The sequence below is a fragment of the Erpetoichthys calabaricus genome, chromosome 1 (genome assembly GCF_900747795.2).
Source record: "Erpetoichthys calabaricus chromosome 1, fErpCal1.3, whole genome shotgun sequence".
NCBI lineage: Eukaryota > Metazoa > Chordata > Cladistia > Polypteriformes > Polypteridae > Erpetoichthys > Erpetoichthys calabaricus.
Window position 1 is genome coordinate 275,375,506 of NC_041394.2, and position 21,696 is coordinate 275,397,201.

General features: G+C 36.6%; 1 protein-coding gene across 13 annotated transcripts in view; it reads left to right on the forward strand.

Moving 5' to 3' along the window:
* Positions 1 to 21,696, forward strand: part of shank3a (SH3 and multiple ankyrin repeat domains 3a) — a 1,882,192-nt gene that overhangs the window by 648,926 nt on the left and 1,211,570 nt on the right. For all 13 annotated transcript variants that reach the window (XM_051931529.1, XM_051931540.1, XM_051931542.1 and 10 more), the window contains exon 5: positions 9,723 to 9,794. In XM_051931529.1, the coding sequence (XP_051787489.1) occupies positions 9,723 to 9,794 (72 nt within the window). The remainder of the gene's footprint in view (positions 1 to 9,722; positions 9,795 to 21,696) is intronic.

Consider the following 21,696-nt stretch of genomic DNA (forward strand, 5'->3'; position numbering starts at 1 on the left):
AGACATATATTTCTCTGTTCAATAAAACTTTAATTTCGCCTTTATGTATATGATATTGTAGACCTCGTGGCATGTGCTGATATGACTGGAGGAAGGTTGTTTCATGTAATTTAAAATTGTTTTCAATGTTTAGATGGTGGTCAACCGGTAACAGTTTGGCGCTTTCCAAATATTTGTATTTTCTTCAGCTAAACTTTCATGAAATACCAAAACTGAATTTAGATAGAAAGAGCTGCTGTTTTTCAAAAAGGTTGTGGTCACCTTGTGCTATTGTACCTATAGTTTCAACAACCATAGGCTGATGAAAATGTAGCAACTATACTCATGCATGTACTGCATTATATAGTTTTATAACTTCATGCCATTTGAGGACAAAGAAATTACTTTTACAATTTCTTCTTCCTTAGAATTTGAGCTTATAATACAAGTATTGATCTGAACAAGGTGTTTTTGTGTTTGTTTTTCATCCAGCAACACATAAAAGCTCGAAGAAGTATTATGGATTATGACATGATTAAAAACAAACAAAACTGCCTCACAGACACAAGTTATACTTTGAACCAATTCAATGTATGTTTATTTGTTATATGATATTAAGTTCAGCTGATGTGGAAGGACACAATTATCACAATGTTAGAAATAATAATAATTTGTTTTTGCCATGGCACAATTATCACTTTGCTGGAAGTAATGAACTTTTCATTATTTTTTTCATATTGTATTTTTTAATTTAGTGTTTTAGGATTTAACAATTACTATTGCAGTGTTTATGCCAAGTGTTAACAGAGTGTCTTTATATCACTCTTTCTTTAAGGCTCCCAGTCCATATACTGACAACTTATTGTTGCCTCACAATTTGGAATTTGTAAGTGGATTGCCATTTTTAAATCCTCCCCAGCAGTTGGCACTGAAGCAACTCATTTGCATAATGATATGCCAGCTCATTCTGTTGGTGACTCATCCCCAGGTTGATTCAGCTTGTCAGTGCCATTACTCTACATAACTGAAAAGTACTGTTATTATATGCACAGTGTACACAAGTTGGCATTTTTTTCTTAGTAAAGACTTGCTGTGAAGGCAGGAGGAAGTTGTGGATGCCACATAAATAGAAGTGGGAGAGAAATTGTCAGGTCCATTAACAATCTTCAAGGCAGGGTATCACAAGGTGCACTTTGAAATAAGATTTGTTACTTTATGACTTTGATTTTTTATGAGCAATCAGGCTTTGGAGATTTTTGTTCTCTACAAATAAATACATTATTAAACATATATGTTATATAAAATAGTTATGTTGTGACCATTTCAATCTGTCCATAGAAAGGATCAATAAGAAGAGGGGAACTCAGATTTGATTATCTACAGACTGAACAGCAGACTGTAAAAAGATTCAGGTCATAAATAAAAAATGGGGTCACTCAGATTTGAAGTCATAAAAAAATGAAAGGGTCAAGATCTGAAGCTGTTCCTTTACATTAAATTGCTTAAGAATCTAGACTTCTTTCTGTAGGTCAACCTTAAATGAGATGGCCATCATTACATCACACATGGTATAAAAATCCTAGTTACAATCACTAATTGTGTACTCATTACGAAAAAATAAACATAAAATTTTATTGATTCATTTATTTATTTATAAAGCACTTTAAAAACAACATCAAGGCTGACCAAAGTGCTGTGCAATAAAACCCAACATATAAGACACACAATAACCAAAGGGTAAAAGAATCAGAAACACATAAGAGCTGAAGAATCTCATAATAAAAAAGTACACAGATAAAATAACGCACAACAGTTTTCTCTTAAAGCATGATAAATTTTAGTTTCAAAATGTTATTCATAAATGGTAGGTCTTTGACCTGAAAATCTGTTTTGACAACAAAACTGAAGTAAAACTGAAGTAAAAATACAAACGTATGAAAACAATGAGGGTGTTTGTTATTCTCGGTAAAAACACATGGAAAATACAAAAAATGGTGAACTCAAAGTAGCAAATAGGGAAGAAATCCACACTGTATCTGAAGACCTTTGTGCTCAAGCATTGATTCTCTGTTCATCCAAAGTAGTTGTCAGGATTCTGAAAAAATAATGTTCTGTTTTTATCTGATCAATTTATTTATTACTCTTATTATTTTTCTAGTGACATTATTTTGTCTCTGTTTTGTGGATGTATTTCTTTGTCAGTGCTGCCATTTTTTGAGTTTATTGTTTATCAGTGACGCTGTTTGAGTTTTGTGAATCTGATAGGTAGTTGCTATGTACTTGAAACATGTGACATGTGACCCATGACATCATAGTAACCATATTGTATCATAAAACACTAGATGTGCTCCCCATCTAACATGGGTTGAAATCTAAGTAATCAACATTGCCCAGAACGCTAACATTTGTAGTGCACCATACCATGCAAATGTCTCTATTATATGCCATTTGGTATGGGAATCCTAAGAGCAGTGTGAATGTTTGTGATGCGCCATCTATTGGAAGGACAAATACGATGCATTTTATTACATCATACAGACACACAGACAATAATCCTTTTATTAAGGGGGAAGTCTAGCTTCGACACTAGTTTTGTTTTTTGCTTTGAATTACCAAAACCAAATAGAAATTTGTGAACTTATAATGTAAGCACAAAATTTGCAATCACCTCTTTTGTCATTTAAAGATTTATTTTAGTCAGACTTGGCCCAACTACAAGAAATGGAAGCAAGTGCAGTTTTTTTTTATTTATATTGCAAGAGTGAGCAAGGGGATAAGGGAAAATATGAGACAGTACACATTACAACCGTCATTCCAAATTAAGACATTTTGGGTTTGGTAGATATTGTACAGAAGTAATAAACCCCCGCGCAGCAAGTGGGCTTCATTACTGGCCTGCTATAGTCATTGAGCCAGCAGCCATATCACATGCACTTCAGAAATGGTCATCCACCTATACCTATGCATGTTCGGGTCCAGCCAGTACTTGGATGGGAGACCAACCAGGAAAAAACTTGCTGCTGGAAGAGGTGTCGGTGAGGCCAGCTGTGTTCTGAATGTGGATCCCAATGTCCCAGTTCAGTGGAGTGGATACTGTGCTGTCAAAATGGTACTGTCCTTTGGATGAGAAATAAAACCGAGACCCTGATTCACTGTGGTCATTAAAGATACCTGGGCATCCTTTGTAAAGAATAGGGTGTGTCCCGATGTCCTGGCTTAACTGTCCACTATGACCTGGTCATTCTCCCCCCTAATCATCCCCAGTATCTAATTGGCTATCTGACTGCCCACTTCACTACCTAACAGCTAATGTGTGGTGGGTGGACTGGTGCAAATTGGCAACTGTTGAATCATCCAGGTGGATGCTGTACATTAGTGGTGGTTGAAGTAGTTTCCCAATCACTGTGTAAAGCACTTTAAGTACCTTGAAAAGCACTATATAAATGTAATGAATTATTATTATTATTATAATTATTCAAGTGCCCACTAACCTGTAATCTCTGCAGGAGTCTTTTCGGGAATCAGGACAACTGCGAAGTGCTTCTGAGTACATCTGATTGGTGCCAGAAGTACTCCTAGGACCAGCCTCAGTCAGACAAGCTTGGAGTTAGGACAGGCAAGAGCGCGCCTTCTGAGAATGAAGAGGAGACCTTGTCAGTGCCATAAAAGATAGTTGGATAGTCAGAAGGGTTTTGGTCATTTAGCTAGTTAGCCTGAGTTTGGTTAGTAAGGCCTAGAGGGCACAGGTTTTGTTATTTTGTCCTCTTTTTATCTGTGTTCCCTCTATTATTACCTTCCTTAATACATTTCTGTTATTATGCTCATTCTTCCATTTATTAGACTGCTTTCTATGTTTATTGTGTTCAGAAGCTGTTCCTGAGTTGCCCAATAGTTCACAGCATACTGGTATACTGTACTGTATATCGCAGTTGTAAAATATGTTTTAATTTTTTTTTTTTAAGTTTTTTTTCTTACTGATTTTGTCGTGTACTGTATGGCAGACATTTCCTATCTTCATTTATCCTTTTCAGAATCTGTCCTGTGGTCAAATTTGTACTTAAAACCATCCTGCATTTATTTGTATAAATGTACTGTTTCATTTATTACATGGCATTTCTATGTTTATGTCGCACATCTTTTTTCATACTATATTTGTAATTTTTTGATAACATTCTTGACATACTGAATTCTTACAGAAGACTTACTGAATAATTGTGTAAATATTTTGTTATTCTCAGTCAACCCACCCAGTGTTCATGTTGTTGGACGGAGATTCCAGCTCCTATGACCATATAAAGTTCAGTGGTAGAATAAGTTGTTGTTATGCACATAAGATTTTTTTCTTTTGATAACTTTGTGATGTATTTTAGGTTACATGACTGAGGACTTAAGAGTAACTGTTTATTGGCAGCATCATTGAAAAGCCAGTCCTCCCGCACTTCTTCCTGTGAAAAGTAATGAACAGTTGATCAAAACATCCTTATTGCTTCCGCTCTAAATTAAGTGAAGTATGATGAGCCATACTTAAGACTTTCTTCAGGAAGGACTGCTGTTTATTTCATTACAAACATTTATTGTAAATGCAGACAGTTATATCTATCTTTAATCTTTTTCTTTTCCTCCTCTGTTTTCAAATTTACAGTTTATTACAAGATATGTCCTGCAAATAGTTTCATTATTAAATACACATAGTAGAGTGTCATCACTGGAACACTTTGTTCTTTGTTACCAAAGTTTGTGGTGCATAAAAATATATATTTCTTGATACACATATTTAATATGTGCACAGTTAACAGTGCTATTACTAATAATTCTTGACATTTTTGAGGCAGAGTCTTGAGCTACTTCACCGTGCTAAGGCATACTGCACATTTATATCACATTTGAATCAAATTTACTTCTAAGCCACATGCTTCACAGAGCAAAATAGAATAAAATGGTCAAAACAAATACCCCTCTTACTGATTCTAAGAGTTTGTGACTTTAAAGATTATATTAATACTATATGGTAGCATTGTTGAACTAAACATTCTACATAAGTGACAAGTATGTCTGAAAACTCACAAAGGTGGGTCTTCATTCAAAGTGTCCATTATGTTATTGGTGTTCACTACTTGCTATTTCTGAATCCATGATAACTTGTATCAGACTCAGACAGCCTCGACTGATGTGGACTTGTGTTGGGTCACTTTCATTGGGAATTCCCAACAATAATATCATAACATGCACTGGGGATTGCCATGTCAAGTCCAAATCCTTATCAAAGTCATTCAGGCAGTTTGAGAGTATGATGATGCACAAAATGCTTGGTTAGCTGAACCACAGGGTGCCATTTTAATTCTATATGCCACATCACATGTGGATATTAAACAGTGCTAATAATCACCTAACCATTTTGAAATGATTAATTGCTTTGTTTGTCTTGTTTTAAGATTATTTCTTGCTCAAAGCTTACATTCTCTGGTTTCATAAAAAAATGGATAACTGCATGTTGGTATGTCATATTCATATTGGATTGAAGAAGTGCCCAAAGGGTTATAGTGAGTGGCAGAGATTGATAAAGGTTAGAATACTTAAGGAAGTTCCCAAAGATCAAAGCAGAATTCGTTCATGCCTTTTACAGAAGCTCTTTAAATAAATAAATAGATAAACAAATATATATACATTGTAAAGGAATAGACTTGACACACTTAAAAAGGTTTGGGGCAGCCACCTGTATATTATTCCTGGCTGCAAAAGATTCTTGTAATAGTACAGAGATGTTCTCAATACCGAGTCCAAAACAGAACTGTCGATGGTTTGTCAAGATGGTGGTTTTAAGGGACCAGACCGGAAGTGACGTAAGGGAACCGGAAGTGATGTTCTTCAGTAGTCAGAGTAGGTGCCGGAAGTGATATTCTTCTGTGCGCCGGAACTGGAAGTGACATCATCTGTTTTAATTCAGACAGGTTTTCCCGTGGCTGGTCTGTAGAGATAACAGGAGAAGGTTTAGTGCACTCCGCCACTCCCTGGCCTGGCAGGGAATTACCTTTGCTTGGTTCATACAACGTATTCCTAGTTGCACGTGTGTGACAACATAAACAGTATGGTCTGAATGAACATACATCACAATGATTAAAAATGAGATAAAAAAAGGAAGAAAATCTTCTTTATGCTGGCGTATTGCTGTTTTTATAAAGGAGCCTCAGTAGTGTTCCTTGACATACTTCTGCTGAATAATTCATTTGTTGAAAGTACTAATTGAATAAATTTAAAGAAAAAAACCAAAATCATAGTTAAAACAATACTAAAACGTCACCAGAATTCTTTTTGAAATGAATCAGTTGATCAATCCCTAGTCTTTCACAAAGCCATTCCTTTAATAATTTAAGTTCAGACTCTAGTCACAGTATATTGCAAGCAAGCACCTGTGTTATATGTCATGGCCGCCATGATGCCATCAGCCACATGCCTGGCAAATCAGCAATATAGTGGCCTCCAAATGCACAAAATGATAGCAAGCATAGAAACACAAACACTCAAAAACAAAAACATGACATCACCAAAATGAAGATTAAACAAAGAATTTTAAACAATAAAATGAATCATTCTTTAAAAGCAAGTATAAATGCCAGAAACAGAAAAATACATTCCTGACAAGTGCAAATATCTTTTGTCTTGGTAGTCAGAAACAAGATTAAAGTACTTTGCAGTTATATGTGTAACATTAAATGGCTGAGGAGCCACAGACCATGGGGGGGCTACTTGTCACACTAATTTAATACCCTGTAACATCTGCCACACTATGAAATATGAAGAAAATAAATCCTATTTAATGTACTGTGTTTGGTTTTCTGTCAGCTTATCAAGAAAGATGAAGTTGTCATGTGATTTTAAGTTAAACAATTCTACCACTGCCAACAAGTTAGTATTTATCACAGTCCTCTGTTAAATGTAATAACAAATATGGTAACCATCTCAAATGTGCAAATCGTATTTTTCAGGTTATCATTAAGTTTTAATTTATTTGCCCTTAAAATAAATATAATTGGATTAGACAACTGTATGCTGGTTTGTTGAAATCAGTAGCATTGAGATTATAATCAAAATGTTGATGAGAACAAAGGCTTGAAAGCACAATGTCATGCTTTATAAAGCCTTTAACGTTCTTTCAGATGTGCTATGTATTAAATTTAGCTTTGTGAGGAATCAGTTATTCGTTTCATGCCCTTTTCTTCTTTATCTGTTTGAAATGTTTACTTTTACCCAGCCAGCTTCAAATGACTACATATTTGTCATTTTAGCACATTTTGCATATCCATACTAGTGCTTCACTCTTCCTGAACTGCTTTTCATTTATCTATTTCTGTGACTAACGTGTTACACATGCTGTAAGCTGAAAGAGATTGACAGTGCCATTATTACAACTTTGCAGTTCAGCTGCTGGTGACATTGCATGGATTCTTAATAAATATTATACACTATAATTCTAATTGTTTTACATCAGCCAGTTTAATGTGTCTTACAATATTACAAGTTAGTGCTGTTTTTTCTTTGTAAGATGTATTATATATGTATGTATATATGATTGGTTGTTTAAGCTTTCCTTTACTAATGAGCACACCAGTGGCTCTGAAACTGAAGTAAATACAGCCTTTCAGAATTCAGTTTTGGTTGCTCCATGTCCACTCCACTCATTGTTATTTGTCATTATTAGGATATAATTTAGGAAGAAAAAGCAAATTAAAGGAAAGTGACAAAATTGAGTTAAGCATTTAAAGCTATGGCAAAACTAAATTTATCTTAAAACATTATTAATATAAATTGCACAGTGTTGCACTATACTGAAAGCAGAATAAAAGAAAAGAAAAAATATACAATTAGATCAGTTAGAGAAGACAAGTGATTGTGAAAATAGTTGGGACAAAACCCAGCAGCAACAGGAGTCCCTCGAGAGTGGACTTGAGAACTGCTGACTGATGTCTTTTACTTTTATAAACATATTGTGACCAATGGAAAGCACTCAAGCAACAAGAATATGAACCCGTGTCTCCTGAGAACTTCGGGTTCCACTCAGCCATTTCTCCTCTGTCCTCACCTGGAAAGAGAAGGCATATTTTTGTTCACTTGTGGTTTTCGCTGAATTCCATGTGAAGTTGGAGCAGTCTTTGCCAATATTTACAGTATACACTATATGTTAGGCTTTCTATCCCTCTGATCATTTACTGGATGTCCACAGCTTTTTTTGATGCACACAACCAACTATCTTGTAGAGTGGTAGTTTTCATTTAGCCTTGTTACTATATGTAGTGTTGCATGTTTTTTTCTTCCCTTTTTAAAGTTTTGTTCTGTATTTCATATTTATCAAATGTACACAAATGTATTGTGTATACTGACTGAGTATAAAATAAATGCATCTGATAATTAAATGAATATATTTTACACATGAGATATTAAAGTGGGGCGGCACGGTGGCGCAATGGGTAGCGTTGCTGCCTCGCAGTTGGGAGACCTGGGGACCCGGGTTCGCTTCCCGGGTCCTCCCTGCGTGGAGTTTGCATGTTCTCCCCGTGTCTGCGTGGGTTTCCTCCGGGCGCTCCGGTTTCCTCCCACAGTCCAAAGACATGCAGGTTAGGTGGATTGGCAGGTTAGGTGGATTGGCGATTCTAAATTGGCCCTAGTGTGTGCTTGGTGCGTGGGTGTGTTTGTGTGTGTCCTGCGGTGGGTTGGCACCCTGCCCAGGATTGTTTCCTGCCTTGTGCCCTGTGTTGGCTGGGATTGGCTCCAGCAGACCCCCGTGACCCTGTGTTCGGATTCAGCGGGTTGGAAAATGGATGGATGGATGGATATTAAAGTGATAGAAGATTGCAAAAGGCAAAACCCATGTGATGGTTGTTTTATCCAAGAAAACGTTATATAATAAATTGAGGAAATGCCAGTCATTATGAAAGGTGGTGATAAGAGAACAGTAATCTGAATTATGGTATTTTTTTGTGTTTTTATTGCCAAAGGGAGCCACCAAACAAAATGGTTCTATAGGTCCATACTCATATTGTTATTCACTATTTATTTCTTGAATTGTGACTATGCACTATATAAATAACTCTATATTTTTTTTCAAACTCTTATTATTAATTTCAGTTCTGAGAATTAGAGTTTAATGCAAATGGTAAGGAATACATTCTTACCAGCATAGGGACAAAATAATCTAGAAACAGACGTTCTCCTACAACTGTATAAAGTGTGGGCCAAATGCTGCTGTCATATTTCAAACTGGGATGTCTGAAACTCCAATGACTGGTGTGTGTTATGAGCCTTTACATTCAGTACACTCCATTCGCTATATCGCAGCACATATCTGTAATGACATTTCAAACTAAGACATATCTTAAGTGTCGTTGCAATTTTTCATCTACAGGGTGAAATAAGTAACCTAACAGTCAAAGGCTACTGTGTGAATAAGTGGTTAAAAAGACCTGGTGGCTGTGAAATGCACTCTTCCATTAAAAAGTGAGATGTCTTTTAATATAAAGTGCTGGCCACGTTTAAAAGCACATAATGCTAAGAGTCTTCTGCTTCTCCTTCTTCTTATTATTGCTCCCCTGTCCAGGGCTGTTTCCTGCCCTGCAACTAGTGTTGCCGGGATAGCCCCTCGTCCCTCGCACTCCTGAATTGCATTATTATTTTTATTATTGTTATTATTATTATTATTATGCAGGATTAACTTTATTCCATTCACATATATATGTTTTTTTCTCTTACAGTTTCGTTACAAGCGGCGGGTTTACACCCAGGCTCATCTGGATGATAAGCAATTGGCAAAGCTCCATACAAAGGTCTGTTTTTCATTTATCCCTTTATCAGTTTTGAGAAGTTGACTCAAAGCTCTCATTTGAAAGTAAACTTTCAACTGCTGATATTTTTTTCTGTTCCTCCTAACCATTGTTTATAGCATTCATATGACTTTTAAAGACTTTTGAAACTACAGTATGCTGTGTTCTATTTTTCTGATTTTGAGCATTATGCAGCCCTGCATTAAAAGAATGAGTTTGAAAGGACAGATGGATGATTTTGAATTGGATTAAATGGGCTCAGAAAATGGTTTGATGGTTGAGTTATTCTGCAATGTGCTCAGTTTGAAGTGTTCTGCGGACTGTTCAATAATTTTGTTTTTTATTAAAATCCACACTATTCTCTGTACAAGTCAAATAATCTTTCAGATGGCTTTTGTGAGTGTCCTTATTGTAGCCTATTAGAGAAGATAAAATTAAAGAGACAAGTTAGATGGAAATCCTTGGTAATTTTTCTGATTGTGTGATTTCTGTATTAAATCTGAATTTAGACTCTTACAAATGAAACATACAATACAGTGTAATTGCTTTTGATTTTTATCCACACAGGGCTCTTCAGTTATAGTTGTAGTTGTTTTTAAGTAAAGCAATAATGTGTCTTTATTACATTTTTTTCATTGCTGATATTTTCTTTTTTAAACTTCAATGAGCTCACTTGGCCTAAAATCCAGACGTAACTTACCAAAAGCGAACTTGTTATACATTTCTTCTTTCCATTCTTGTTAAATCTGTCATTTATCTAAATGGGGTTTGGAAAAGGGTAGACAAGGCTGGTATTCACATCAATGGAAGCAGGTTCTTTTTAAACACATGGACAAGCCTGAGACAAACTTGGAAGGCAAGAAAACTTGCTTTCTCATGCTAATGTTTACTTTTAACTAGCTTAATATTAAAGCAAAAGCTGTAAGTTGTAAACCGTTTAAAGTTAAAACTTTGCCCAGCATGACAGATTTTAGTGTGAATGATTATCTAAATGACACACAGAGATCCACTTGGATGCTGTATAAGTTGAATTTATTGCTTAAACAAAATTTTTGGAAAATATATAATAATTACAGCATATATATTGCTCTTTTTATTTATCTCACCTGAGCATCAGGCAGTGCTTTAAACAAAGTTATTAATGAGACAATAAAAACACCAGAGACAAGAGTATAATTTAGGTCCAGTAGGATGAAACCAGAACGAAAATAACATGTAGCTGACGGAAGTTTTGGTAAACTTGGTTTCATCTTTTAAGAGCAGGATCTAATCCTGTGCACAGGCTGACTTAGGGCATTTAATACAATACATAGTTCAAAAGTGTATTACCCTAGGCATAACAAATAATGAACAGCAGTAGATTGCAAAGACCATTTACTTTCAGGGAATGCAACTATGAGATCCTTCCTTTTTGACCTTGCTACTTGTGAATTTGCACTTTCTTTATTTCAAAGTGTCTTTTATGAGAAACATTGTCAATGGGTCATAAAAGCAGAGTCATTATGGACCACATTAAATCTCATCAGAATGGACTACTAAAGTTTTTAATTCAACATTCTTTGTTAATCATAGAAGTAAAAGATTTAAAGCAGCAGTAAGAAAAAAATTAGCAAGTAGTAGACAGTGAGAAACAGGAGATATTTTAAACCCGTGTAAAACAATTACAAAAGGAATCTGTCTGTCTTTAAATGTAATTGAGTTAATTGAACTAGCCTGCTATTTTCTGCTTGTTTCCTTTAAATAACTTTTACCTATTTAAAATGTAATAATAGTACTCAAGTAATCGTATATGTGGATATGAGAGAGGCTTGATGACTGAAAGTAATAAAAAATATTTTGAAAGTGTGCATCAATTTTCCTGGGGCTAACACACAGCTCCACAAACCCAGGCTATGTTCTGCACTCTGAGGAGAGTCTGCACATTTTGCCAAGCCTTTGTCGGTTTTCATTTGTTTTTATTTCAAATCCAAAAGACATGCAGGATAGGCTTATTTGGAACTCTCAATAAAGTTACATATTTCAGTAATTCTTGTTTATCATGGTGCTAGAGAGTGGTGAATGTTGGTCGGACGAGCAGTTAAGAATTTCATTGGACACGTGACTATAATACGACTGCTAAACCGATTTGGTATGAATGAGTGAGTAAACTGGCATCCACATCAGGGTTGCTTTTATGCATTGCATATAAGATGGCCTGAAGCTTTCTGCCCTCTTGTAATGGAAAAACATTTTTTAATAATGCATCAAAGAAATGACTTCTACCTTTACAGCTGGCTATTTGACTAATTAGAAAGAAAACCTTACTTACTTAAGCCATCTTTTGAAGATAAAACTGTTTTTCTTTCTAAATTAGAGACCAGATACTGGTTGCTGATGGTACACATTTGTATGTTGCTCTCTTTGTTCTAACTTCCACTGTCAATCATTGAAGGTGGTAACAGCAATATTAATAGCACTTTTCAATTTAAAATTTGCTTGCAAATATAACAAATATTAAGTGTGTCTTACATTATCGTTGCATTACACATAGTTGATTGTCAGTTCAGTCACAGTTTCTAAGAGCTGTAGCAATATCAGTCTACTGGAGAGAAAGAGATAAGAGAAATGCTAAAATGTGGTTTCTTATCCAGCATATTGCTCTTAAATTTGAGTTCTTCAGGTGTTACTTGTGTAGTTTGCTTTTTTAAGGTGCCAGACATTTATACAGTATATTGTGGGATATGGCCGGCCTGTCACCCTGGCCAACACCCCCAGGCCGCCAGATGGAGCTGTCCCTGCTGCATGGAAGTGCCCCAAATACCAGCAGGGAATCATGGACGATGGAGTTTTCCTTTACAGCCCTGCTGGATATCACAGGGGCCAACAGATGACGCTGCAGGGAGGCCCAGAGAGGAGTTTGTGCCCTATAACCCGGAAGTTCGTCGTAGGCAAGTTCCGGGTTAAAGAAAAGGACTTTTTATCTGACCCAGAAGCGATAAGAAATCACATGGACTGTAGGGTGGGAAACACTTCCGGGTCAGTGAATATAAAAGGACTATGGGAAATCCCAGACGTCGAGCTGAGCTGGGTGGAAGGAGGGCAACGCGTCTGGGAGTGGAGGATTGTGTATTGTTATTTGATTATTGATTTATTACTGAGTATTGTGGAGAGGAGGGTGCTTTGTGCACTACTATTATTATTATTATTAAACCATTATTTGGACTTTTACCTGGTGTCTGACGTCTAGTCTGAGGGTTCAAGGGGTTACGGAGACCTCAAACTATCACAATATACATATTGTAGCAGGGTACCTTGCTGGCAACGATTCAGAAATGCAATAGGAGATGGACCTGGTGTAGTACGTATTGTGGTGGTGGGACCAAAGTAATGCCAGTGTGGATAAGTCACACCTAGATAGTTGTGTATCATGTAAATTTGTACACAAGCAAATATTCAATGGGCAGTTAGTTCAGAAATGTTACTGGGGAGGAGAAGACATCTGAAAGAGTTCCCTGAAACAGCCAAGTGGTGACACAAGACTCACCTTCTGTACAGGGGGATTTCTGTAACCCATTATGTGGAACATGTGTAGGTGGAGACTCAAAGAATGCCCGCACCCATAAATAGATTTTGGTGGAAAAACATGAACTGCCATAGAGAGTTCAGGAGGCACTGCCTCTGCACTTTCATGGGCTGACCTTAGAATTTGTTCTAGAGAGTACTAGTGAATTAACTTTTGCATAAAGTTTAAAGCCAGCTCAGCACTACTAGGGTTTTGTGCTTAGAGCTGGGGGGTGAGTTGGGGTACGGGTTTGACTAGCAGTGCAGCCAGAGTTCAGAGGAAGAGAGACAAAGTAAGGCCGAGTTTACAAGATGGTGAGTGAGATCACTTTATGGTGATTATTTCATTGTATGTTGCTGGATTTGAAGCACAAGAATAGGTCACTTCACCTTATGGAAACAGTCATTTACTGGCAATACCACCCATAAGTGAGACAGCTCAAGTTTGCTTTCTGTTAACTTATATGTTGCTTTGGATTCTTGTGTAAATTACCTGTCCTTTTTGTAATCATTGTATTTTAATAATCTTTTTCCTGGCACTGTTTGTTCTAGGTTAGAGTGGCACACAGAGGCAATATCAATTGCAAAATTAAGCAAATAATTTAAGCTTTCAGAGAAAAACAACCTGTTTTATATTGTTCAGAAAGCAATTTATATAAAGAGTATTTGTTTAGGTTTTTCTTTATGTGTTTCTGTTTAATCCTTGCCATTCACACTTACATTACTTATCATTTTATAGTGAACTAGCCAAAGTACCTGGCATTGTTGATATCAATAAGTGCGGAACAACTTTGTTTCTTTTGGAAATTCAACATGGCTAAACACAACCCACAATGACACAAACAGACATGCTTGTAGACAAAAGCTGTAATCCAGCAAGTCAATGAAACTGTTATCCAGAATAGATGAGAAGAAAATGCTGTACATACTGTGGTCTTTGAGATCCCACTTTGGCCGGAAGAAAACTTGATGATGATGTCCTCCATTAGCCGTAGCACACTTTTATTGATAAGAATTGTAGTCCCTGCATGGGCACTGACTTTTGGGTTGCCCCCCCCATTATAGCCCCTCTCCCCAATATGACATATAGCCTATATTTTAAGCCAAAGGATGAGTAAGGCAGGTGCAAAACTTTGTGAAAATAGGTTCAGCCATTTTTGCTTGGTTAGCGAACAAACAAACCCACTTCTAAATGACTTATGGTTTTATTTATGAAATATTTGCTTCTAATTCCATGATAGTGCTAATGAGCTCTTTAAATTGACCTAGTCCATCAAACAGCAGCAATTTCCTAATTCTAATAGCTATACTGTCTTATCAGCAGCAACCTCCTAGATATGTGTCAGAGTCTAATACCCTCCACTGTAATGTTTTGCTTTTAGAACTATGTGATATTTTCCAAACTACTGAGATTCTGTTACTTTGCTGTTTATTTATTATGAGTGCCTTGCAGTTTAAAAATGTTTCCCTGCTACAATTTTAATAACCTTTACTTTGCTGATTGCATTAATCACATGTAGTATAGTAGTAAATAATGCTGCCTAAAACTTCCAGAGTTATGGGTTCAAATCTAGCCCATGCACCAGATTGTCCTTCCTGTGTCTGTATGTACTTCAGTTTTCCTCCTCATGTACATAATGCGTCTTTGGGCTATGAAAGGCGCATTATAAACAAAATGTATTCTTAGTATTAGTATATGATGAGGAAGTTAGCTGACCTCTGATGATGTTGTGTCTCTTCCATGGTTGAGTCCTGACCCTGCGCCTGAGACTCTAGCCTCGGTGACCTTGTACTGCATTAGGCGGTTTTAATGATGCTCATATATTTTTACAGTTGTTCTATTTAAGTATAATATTTTGTATATTTTTACTGATATAAAATAAATAAGAAGTAGAACAAATCAACTGTAGTAAACCAAACTGTTATCCATTAACATTGAAGAAGGCTTAATACAGAATTCTGTTTTATAGCAAAAGATGGCTTGTTTTTATGAATTCTTGCAATAGTGTTTTTATGTTTAAAGATGACTTGTTTTGACAAATTCCAGCGCTACTGTTTTTATGTGTGTGACCCACATTTGCTATCAACAGTTAAAATGCTCAGTGACCTAAATTACTAATATAGTTAAGGTCCTTTAAAATTTAATGAAATCTCTTAGCCCATCTTATTTCTTTTTTGCTTTAAGAGCATAGGCATCTCTAGACCGACCTTTGTAGCTGATGAAGGGGTTAATATAATAGAATAAGGCTGTCGGGTCTGTTCAGATATGGAGCTTGAAATCAAAAGCCAATTATTTGTTAATTAAATCACTTTTTTCTGTTGATGCCTGTAATTTGTGGCCATTATTTGTTTTAGCATTGTCTGCATTCCCTTATTCAGCTGCCTCTTTGGACCCAAGGGCAATATATTACTGAAACTTTCCACCGTAGTGTAAGAATAGCCAAAACATAGCAGATGGTAGGGGGAATGCAACGGCTAAAACTAAATATAGCTGGGAAAAACCTCAAAAGCAATAAAGCAAAGGTATACCTTTCAAAATTATTACAGCTTAATTTATTGCAAAAGATTTATGAGGTATCTGTCTTATTTCCATAATGGTCCAAAATGGCTTTTTACCTGAATAGTGGATAGTTGTACTTCAATAGCGACTTACATTACTTTATTTAAAGTTAAATAAAAGATTATGTACAACAAAAGTTTACCTGTACATAAAACATATATTCACTCAGTTGTTAAGTCACAATTAAGACACTTCAAATTATTGTGATCATGAAATTGTATTGATCCATGATTCATACTAGCAACATTAAATTATAGGTGATTACGACATATCATCAACGCAAGAAAAATGTCAACAAATCAATAAAATCCAAAACCAGAATAAAAAGCAGTAAAAACAATTCTGAATAATATATGCAAAACAAGTAATATCTTGCACAATCATTAAAAAAAATCAGTTTACAGTCAAAGTTAATGGAAGGTTTTACTCCTACTGCCCAAAGAAATCTCATTACAATGCATTGCTTAACAATGGTGCAGTCCCACAGCATTGTATCCATGTTCATTTGACCTCAGCTCCAACTACTTGTAGACTAACAGCAGATTGCTGCACTGTGCGTGTTTGGACTACCCATAAGCTATCTCTTACGTGTTCTACTGCGTCAGCTTGAATCTATTGCAGTTACTGTATAATTTTAAAATTACCTTTACGTTTTGGTTTACTCTTGAACTAATTTGTCTAATACTGTCTAATACCTTGGCAGAAGGGAGAGTATCTGAAGTACCTTGTAAAAATGTGGGGGGAACATTAGGCCTCATGTGTAAGCCGAGTCTGAAGACATTTTAAAGTAACGGTTATAATATCTATCTTTAGTTAATCACAGTTTTTAGTGCCGCAACGAGTGAGAATGCAGTGGTGGGGCAAAGCAGCATCAGCGTTTAGTGCCCCCCTTCTGAGTGGCCTCTACCTCAAAGGCCTGTGAGTCAGAGGGCTACTCTGGGTTTCTCCAGGTTGGAATGAGCACTAAACCAAGGTGCGTGTCCAAAGCCGATGTTTTAACCCCAAACTCACTTTCAAATGGAAGCACCCTGATGGCAAAGTGTGTGCCCAAAGGCATGCAGGAGGGAAAGAGTAAAGCACTGCGAATAAGAGGATGCTGGCAGAGAGAGAATGCACATGGAAAAAGAAAGTAAGCGAAAGTTCACTGTGTAACCTCCCTCATGAGGTGAATGAACAACCAGCCCAGAAGTATTTGCAAACACGTATGCACACATGACAAAAGGAAGGACTGATCAAAGAATGTGCAGTGTGTGACACGATTTCGGATAATATTGCGGGTCCATGGAAAATATAAATAATGGTTGGCTAGGCAGAAGCACTGGCAGTATAATACTGAAGTCCAGAATGCCAGGGGTCATCATTTGGTTAGTCTTTGGGCTTGTAGGCACATCTTTTTGCTGAGCAGGTAGAGTATTGAGAAGAGCATTTAAAGTTTGTATATATTACTGATTTGTATATATTTTTGAATGGAAGTAATATGTGTTTATGTGTGCTCATTTTTTCATTGTTGTCTATTCAGCAAAAGTTGGTCAAGAAACACTACTGGGACTCCTTTACACCAACAGCAGTACGCTTGTACAGTGTCCATTTTAGGACATCCTCCTCCCTCCGAAAAAACTCCATCCTTCCTACTACCTTCGACAAAATATTCCTCCTCCCTGCGAGGAATCCCCAGTCACCCCTCCTCCCTCCTCCCTCCTCTCTCCTCCCTCCTCCCTCCTCCGTCCGCTCTCAGTTCTCCGCTGTCCGTTTTCCGCCATCCACCCTCCTATCTCTGTCATCCGCCTTTAGCTCTCCATCAAACCCCACACTCCCCCCGCCCCGTCATCGACATTTTCGTTAATGAAGTGACGTAATACTTCAGCTCCACCTTCTTCACAAGTTCATTAACCAAATTATTTGTCAATTATATTTCACAGTAAGAATTTACAGCACGAGTCAAACGTGGGAACGAAAGTAAATGACGTTAATTGTTGAGTGTCTTTTAATATTGTTTAAGCATACATATTAACACATGTGCAATTAAACGTGTGCATTTACGGTGTGATTTTTCAGGCTTAAAAGCTCGCCTTTTATTAAAAAGGTAAATGCAAACTTTTTTCATTCTGAAGGGCACAAACCACGCAAAAATGTCGGTACACCAGATAAATAAGCGCAACATATTATCAGTTGTATTGTATGCTTACAATACATATAGAAATGTGTTAATTGTTAACTAATAGTATGGGATGGTGTTTTTCAACTCAGCTACAGATGCAGATGGAAACCAGAACTGCTTTGAAAAATACGAACGCCTTAGGACCGATCTGGAATAAGGTAGCACAGCGCCTTGATTTAAACGATTCCATGTCTTGGTGGGTTTGCGTTGCTTGTTGTCAATATCTTTACACCTGTTTTTAAGGCTTATTGACTGAAAGGGGCTTTCGTGAAAAAAGTTAGGGCTTTGCTACAGGATACACCCTCCACAAGTTAAGGAAGTTAAAAATAAAGGTATATATTTCTGTTTTATTTAAACCTTTTAAGTTTGTATGTGGGCGGCATGGTGGCGCAGTGAAAGGTGCCAGTTAGGAGACCCGGGTTCATATGCATTTTACTTTTTTTGTATCTCTTTAGTAATATTTTATTGTAAAAGGATAACCAGTATTTAAACCTTTTATGTTACTTTATAAAGTTATGTTACACAATGTTGAAAGATTAATAAGAACGCTACATATTTTGGCAGCTGCTGCTTTAATTTTCAATGAAATGAAAAAAGCTCTCCAAGAGAAAACCTCAATGAAGAAGAAACAGTTTGCACTATCTAAAAAGGAGAAACCCTCATTTATAAAGGTTTGCTGCAGATGACTTAACTGAAAATAAATGAATAGTTCCTATGTGTATAATACATATTTATCTATTTGACTTATGCCTTTATTCCAGCAACTTGCAACATCTGAGGTACAATTTGTTACATTACTTTTGTTTTTTGCAGCACAGGCAGGTGAAGTGACTTCCTCAGGGTCACACAGTGGTGTCAGTACCAGGATTTGAACTGACAAGCTCCGGGTTTGCTGAAATATTACTGAAGAAAGAAAAAAAAAACGAAAACAGGCAAATAGGGCTATGCATACAAATGTCCATCCATCCATTATCCAACCCGCTATATCCTAAATACAGGAGCCAATCCCTGCCAACACAAGGCAGGAAACAAACCACGAGCAAGGTGCCAGCTCACCGCAGGGCGCACACACCCACACACACCCACACACCAGGGACAATTTAGAATCGCCAATGCACCTAACCTGCATGTCTTTGGACTGTGGGAGGAAACCGGAGTACCCGGAGGAAACCCAGACAGACACGGGGAGAACATTCAGACTCCACGCAGGGAAGCGAACCCGGGTCTCCTAACTGGCACCTTTCACTGCGCCACCATGCCGCCCGCATACAAACTTAAAAGGTTTAAATAAAACAGAAATATATACCTTTATTTTTAACTTCCTTAACTTGTGGAGGGTGTATCCTGTAGCAAAGCCCTAACTTTTTTCACGAAAGCCCCTTTCAGTCAATAAGCTTTAAAAACAGGTGTAAAGATATTGACAACAAGCAACGCAAACCCACCAAGACATGGAATCGTTTAAATCAAGGCGCTGTGCTACCTTATTCCAGATCGGTCCTAAGGCGTTCGTATTTTTCAAAGCAGTTCTGGTTTCCATCTGCATCTGTAGCTGAGTTGAAAAACACCATCCCATACTATTAGTTAACGATTAACACATTTCTATATGTATTGTAAGCATACAATACAACTGATAATATGTTGCGCTTATTTATCTGGTGTACCGACATTTTTGCGTGGTTTGTGCCCTTCAGAATGAAAAAAGTGTGCATTTACCTTTTTAATAAAAGGCGAGCTTTTAAGCCTGAAAAATCACACCGTAAATGCACACGTTTAATTGCACATGTGTTAATATGTATGCTTAAACAATATTAAAAGACACTCAGCAATTAACGTCATTTACTTTCGTTCCCACGTTTGAGTCGTGCTGTAAATTCTTACTGTGAAATATAATTGACAAATAATTTGGTTAATGAACTTGTGAAGAAGGTGGAGCTGAAGTATTACGTCACTTCATTAACGAAAATGTCGATGAGGGGGCGGGGGGAGTGTGGGGTTTGATGGAGAGCTGAAGGCGGATGACGGAGATAGGAGGGTGGATGGCGGAAAACGGACAGCGGAGAACTGAGAGCGGACGGAGGAGGGAGGAGAGAGGAGGGAGGAGGGAGGAGGGAGGAGGGGTGACTGGGGATTCCTCGCAGGGAGGAGGAATATTTTGTCGAAGGTAGTAGGAAGGATGGAGTTTTTTCGGAGGGAGGAGGATGTCCTAAAATGGACACTGTACGCTTGCATAATACTACACTGTGACTATGCCTGCCAAGTCAGAAATGTTCTTTCTTTTTGTATTTTCATTCATTTTAGTCATTCTGGTGTGTTCAGACCATTGAGTGTGTGAATGTGTATACAGTATATATATATATATATATATATATATATATATATATATATATATATATATATATATATATATATATATATATATATATACACATGTATTTATGTATGTATCAGTTTATGCATTTATTTTTTTAAAGATCTTCTATAAAAAATCCAAATCTCCCCCTGGGGACAAATAAAGTTCTATCTATCTATCTATCTATCTATCTATCTATCTATCTATCTATCTATCTATCTATCTATCTATCTATCTATCTATCTATCTATCTATCTATCTATCTATCTATCTATCTATCTATCTATCTATCTATCACATCAGTACACATTATAATAACATGTTGCTGTAAATATACACAACTTTTCCCACCAAGCTTTTTTATTGCATAGAAAGTTGTTTCAAACCACTTTTTGTGTGTATACAAGTTTTACAAATCTGACCCCACGTCCCCAACCTTGAACTGGATTATTACAGCACATTGGAATGCAGGTAAACAATGGAATTTTAGACATTTTTTAATGTAAAATCATATACAAATTAAATAACTTTTTTTTTCAGATTGCCATACATATATACATATAAGAGTTAGCCACTTCCTGCAGTCAAATCTGAAGTGTATTTAATTAATGTCAGCAACCTCAAGGGTGCTGCTCGGTGGAGGAAAAAGAATTCCACAAAACATCTCATGTTTTTGGATGGAAGAAGATAGTCACGCCTTTAAAAGCTTAGTCTCCTCTTTTATTGACATTCTGTTTTTAATTTGCTTTATTGACTGCTTTCGCTCATTTGGGTCTGCTTTGCTAACTCCTCTTTCTGACAAATAGAGCACCACTGGATGGCATCTACTCATTTTAAACATTAGCTTGCTTTAATTCAACTCCATGCCCTACTGGTCTTTAGTAAAAGGAAAATTGATATAGATGGGTTTTTTGCTTTTTTTTATTTATCTATTTTTTTAATTTGGAAGGACTGGGGTAGAAAAACTCTACAAGCAAGTCTCCCTGAGAGAGTCAGAGCATGAGATCACATGGTTGAAAAAAAGATTTCTTTATTCAGCTTACACAATGCTAGTACAGATACAGAACATCTGATTTTAATGCCAAAATCAGTCCTTTGAGTGCATTACAAATGGTATTTCTTTTCCTCAAGTCATTGTGATGTGTTTTGCTACTGTGCTGGCCATTCAGGAATTACTGTTAATTAGATAAATAAAATGGGAAATGTTATACTGGTCAAGGACAGCCATTTAGTAATTGTGTTTAGAAACAATCAGAGTCGCTTTTCCAGACATTTTTGTTTTAATGAAATATTGACG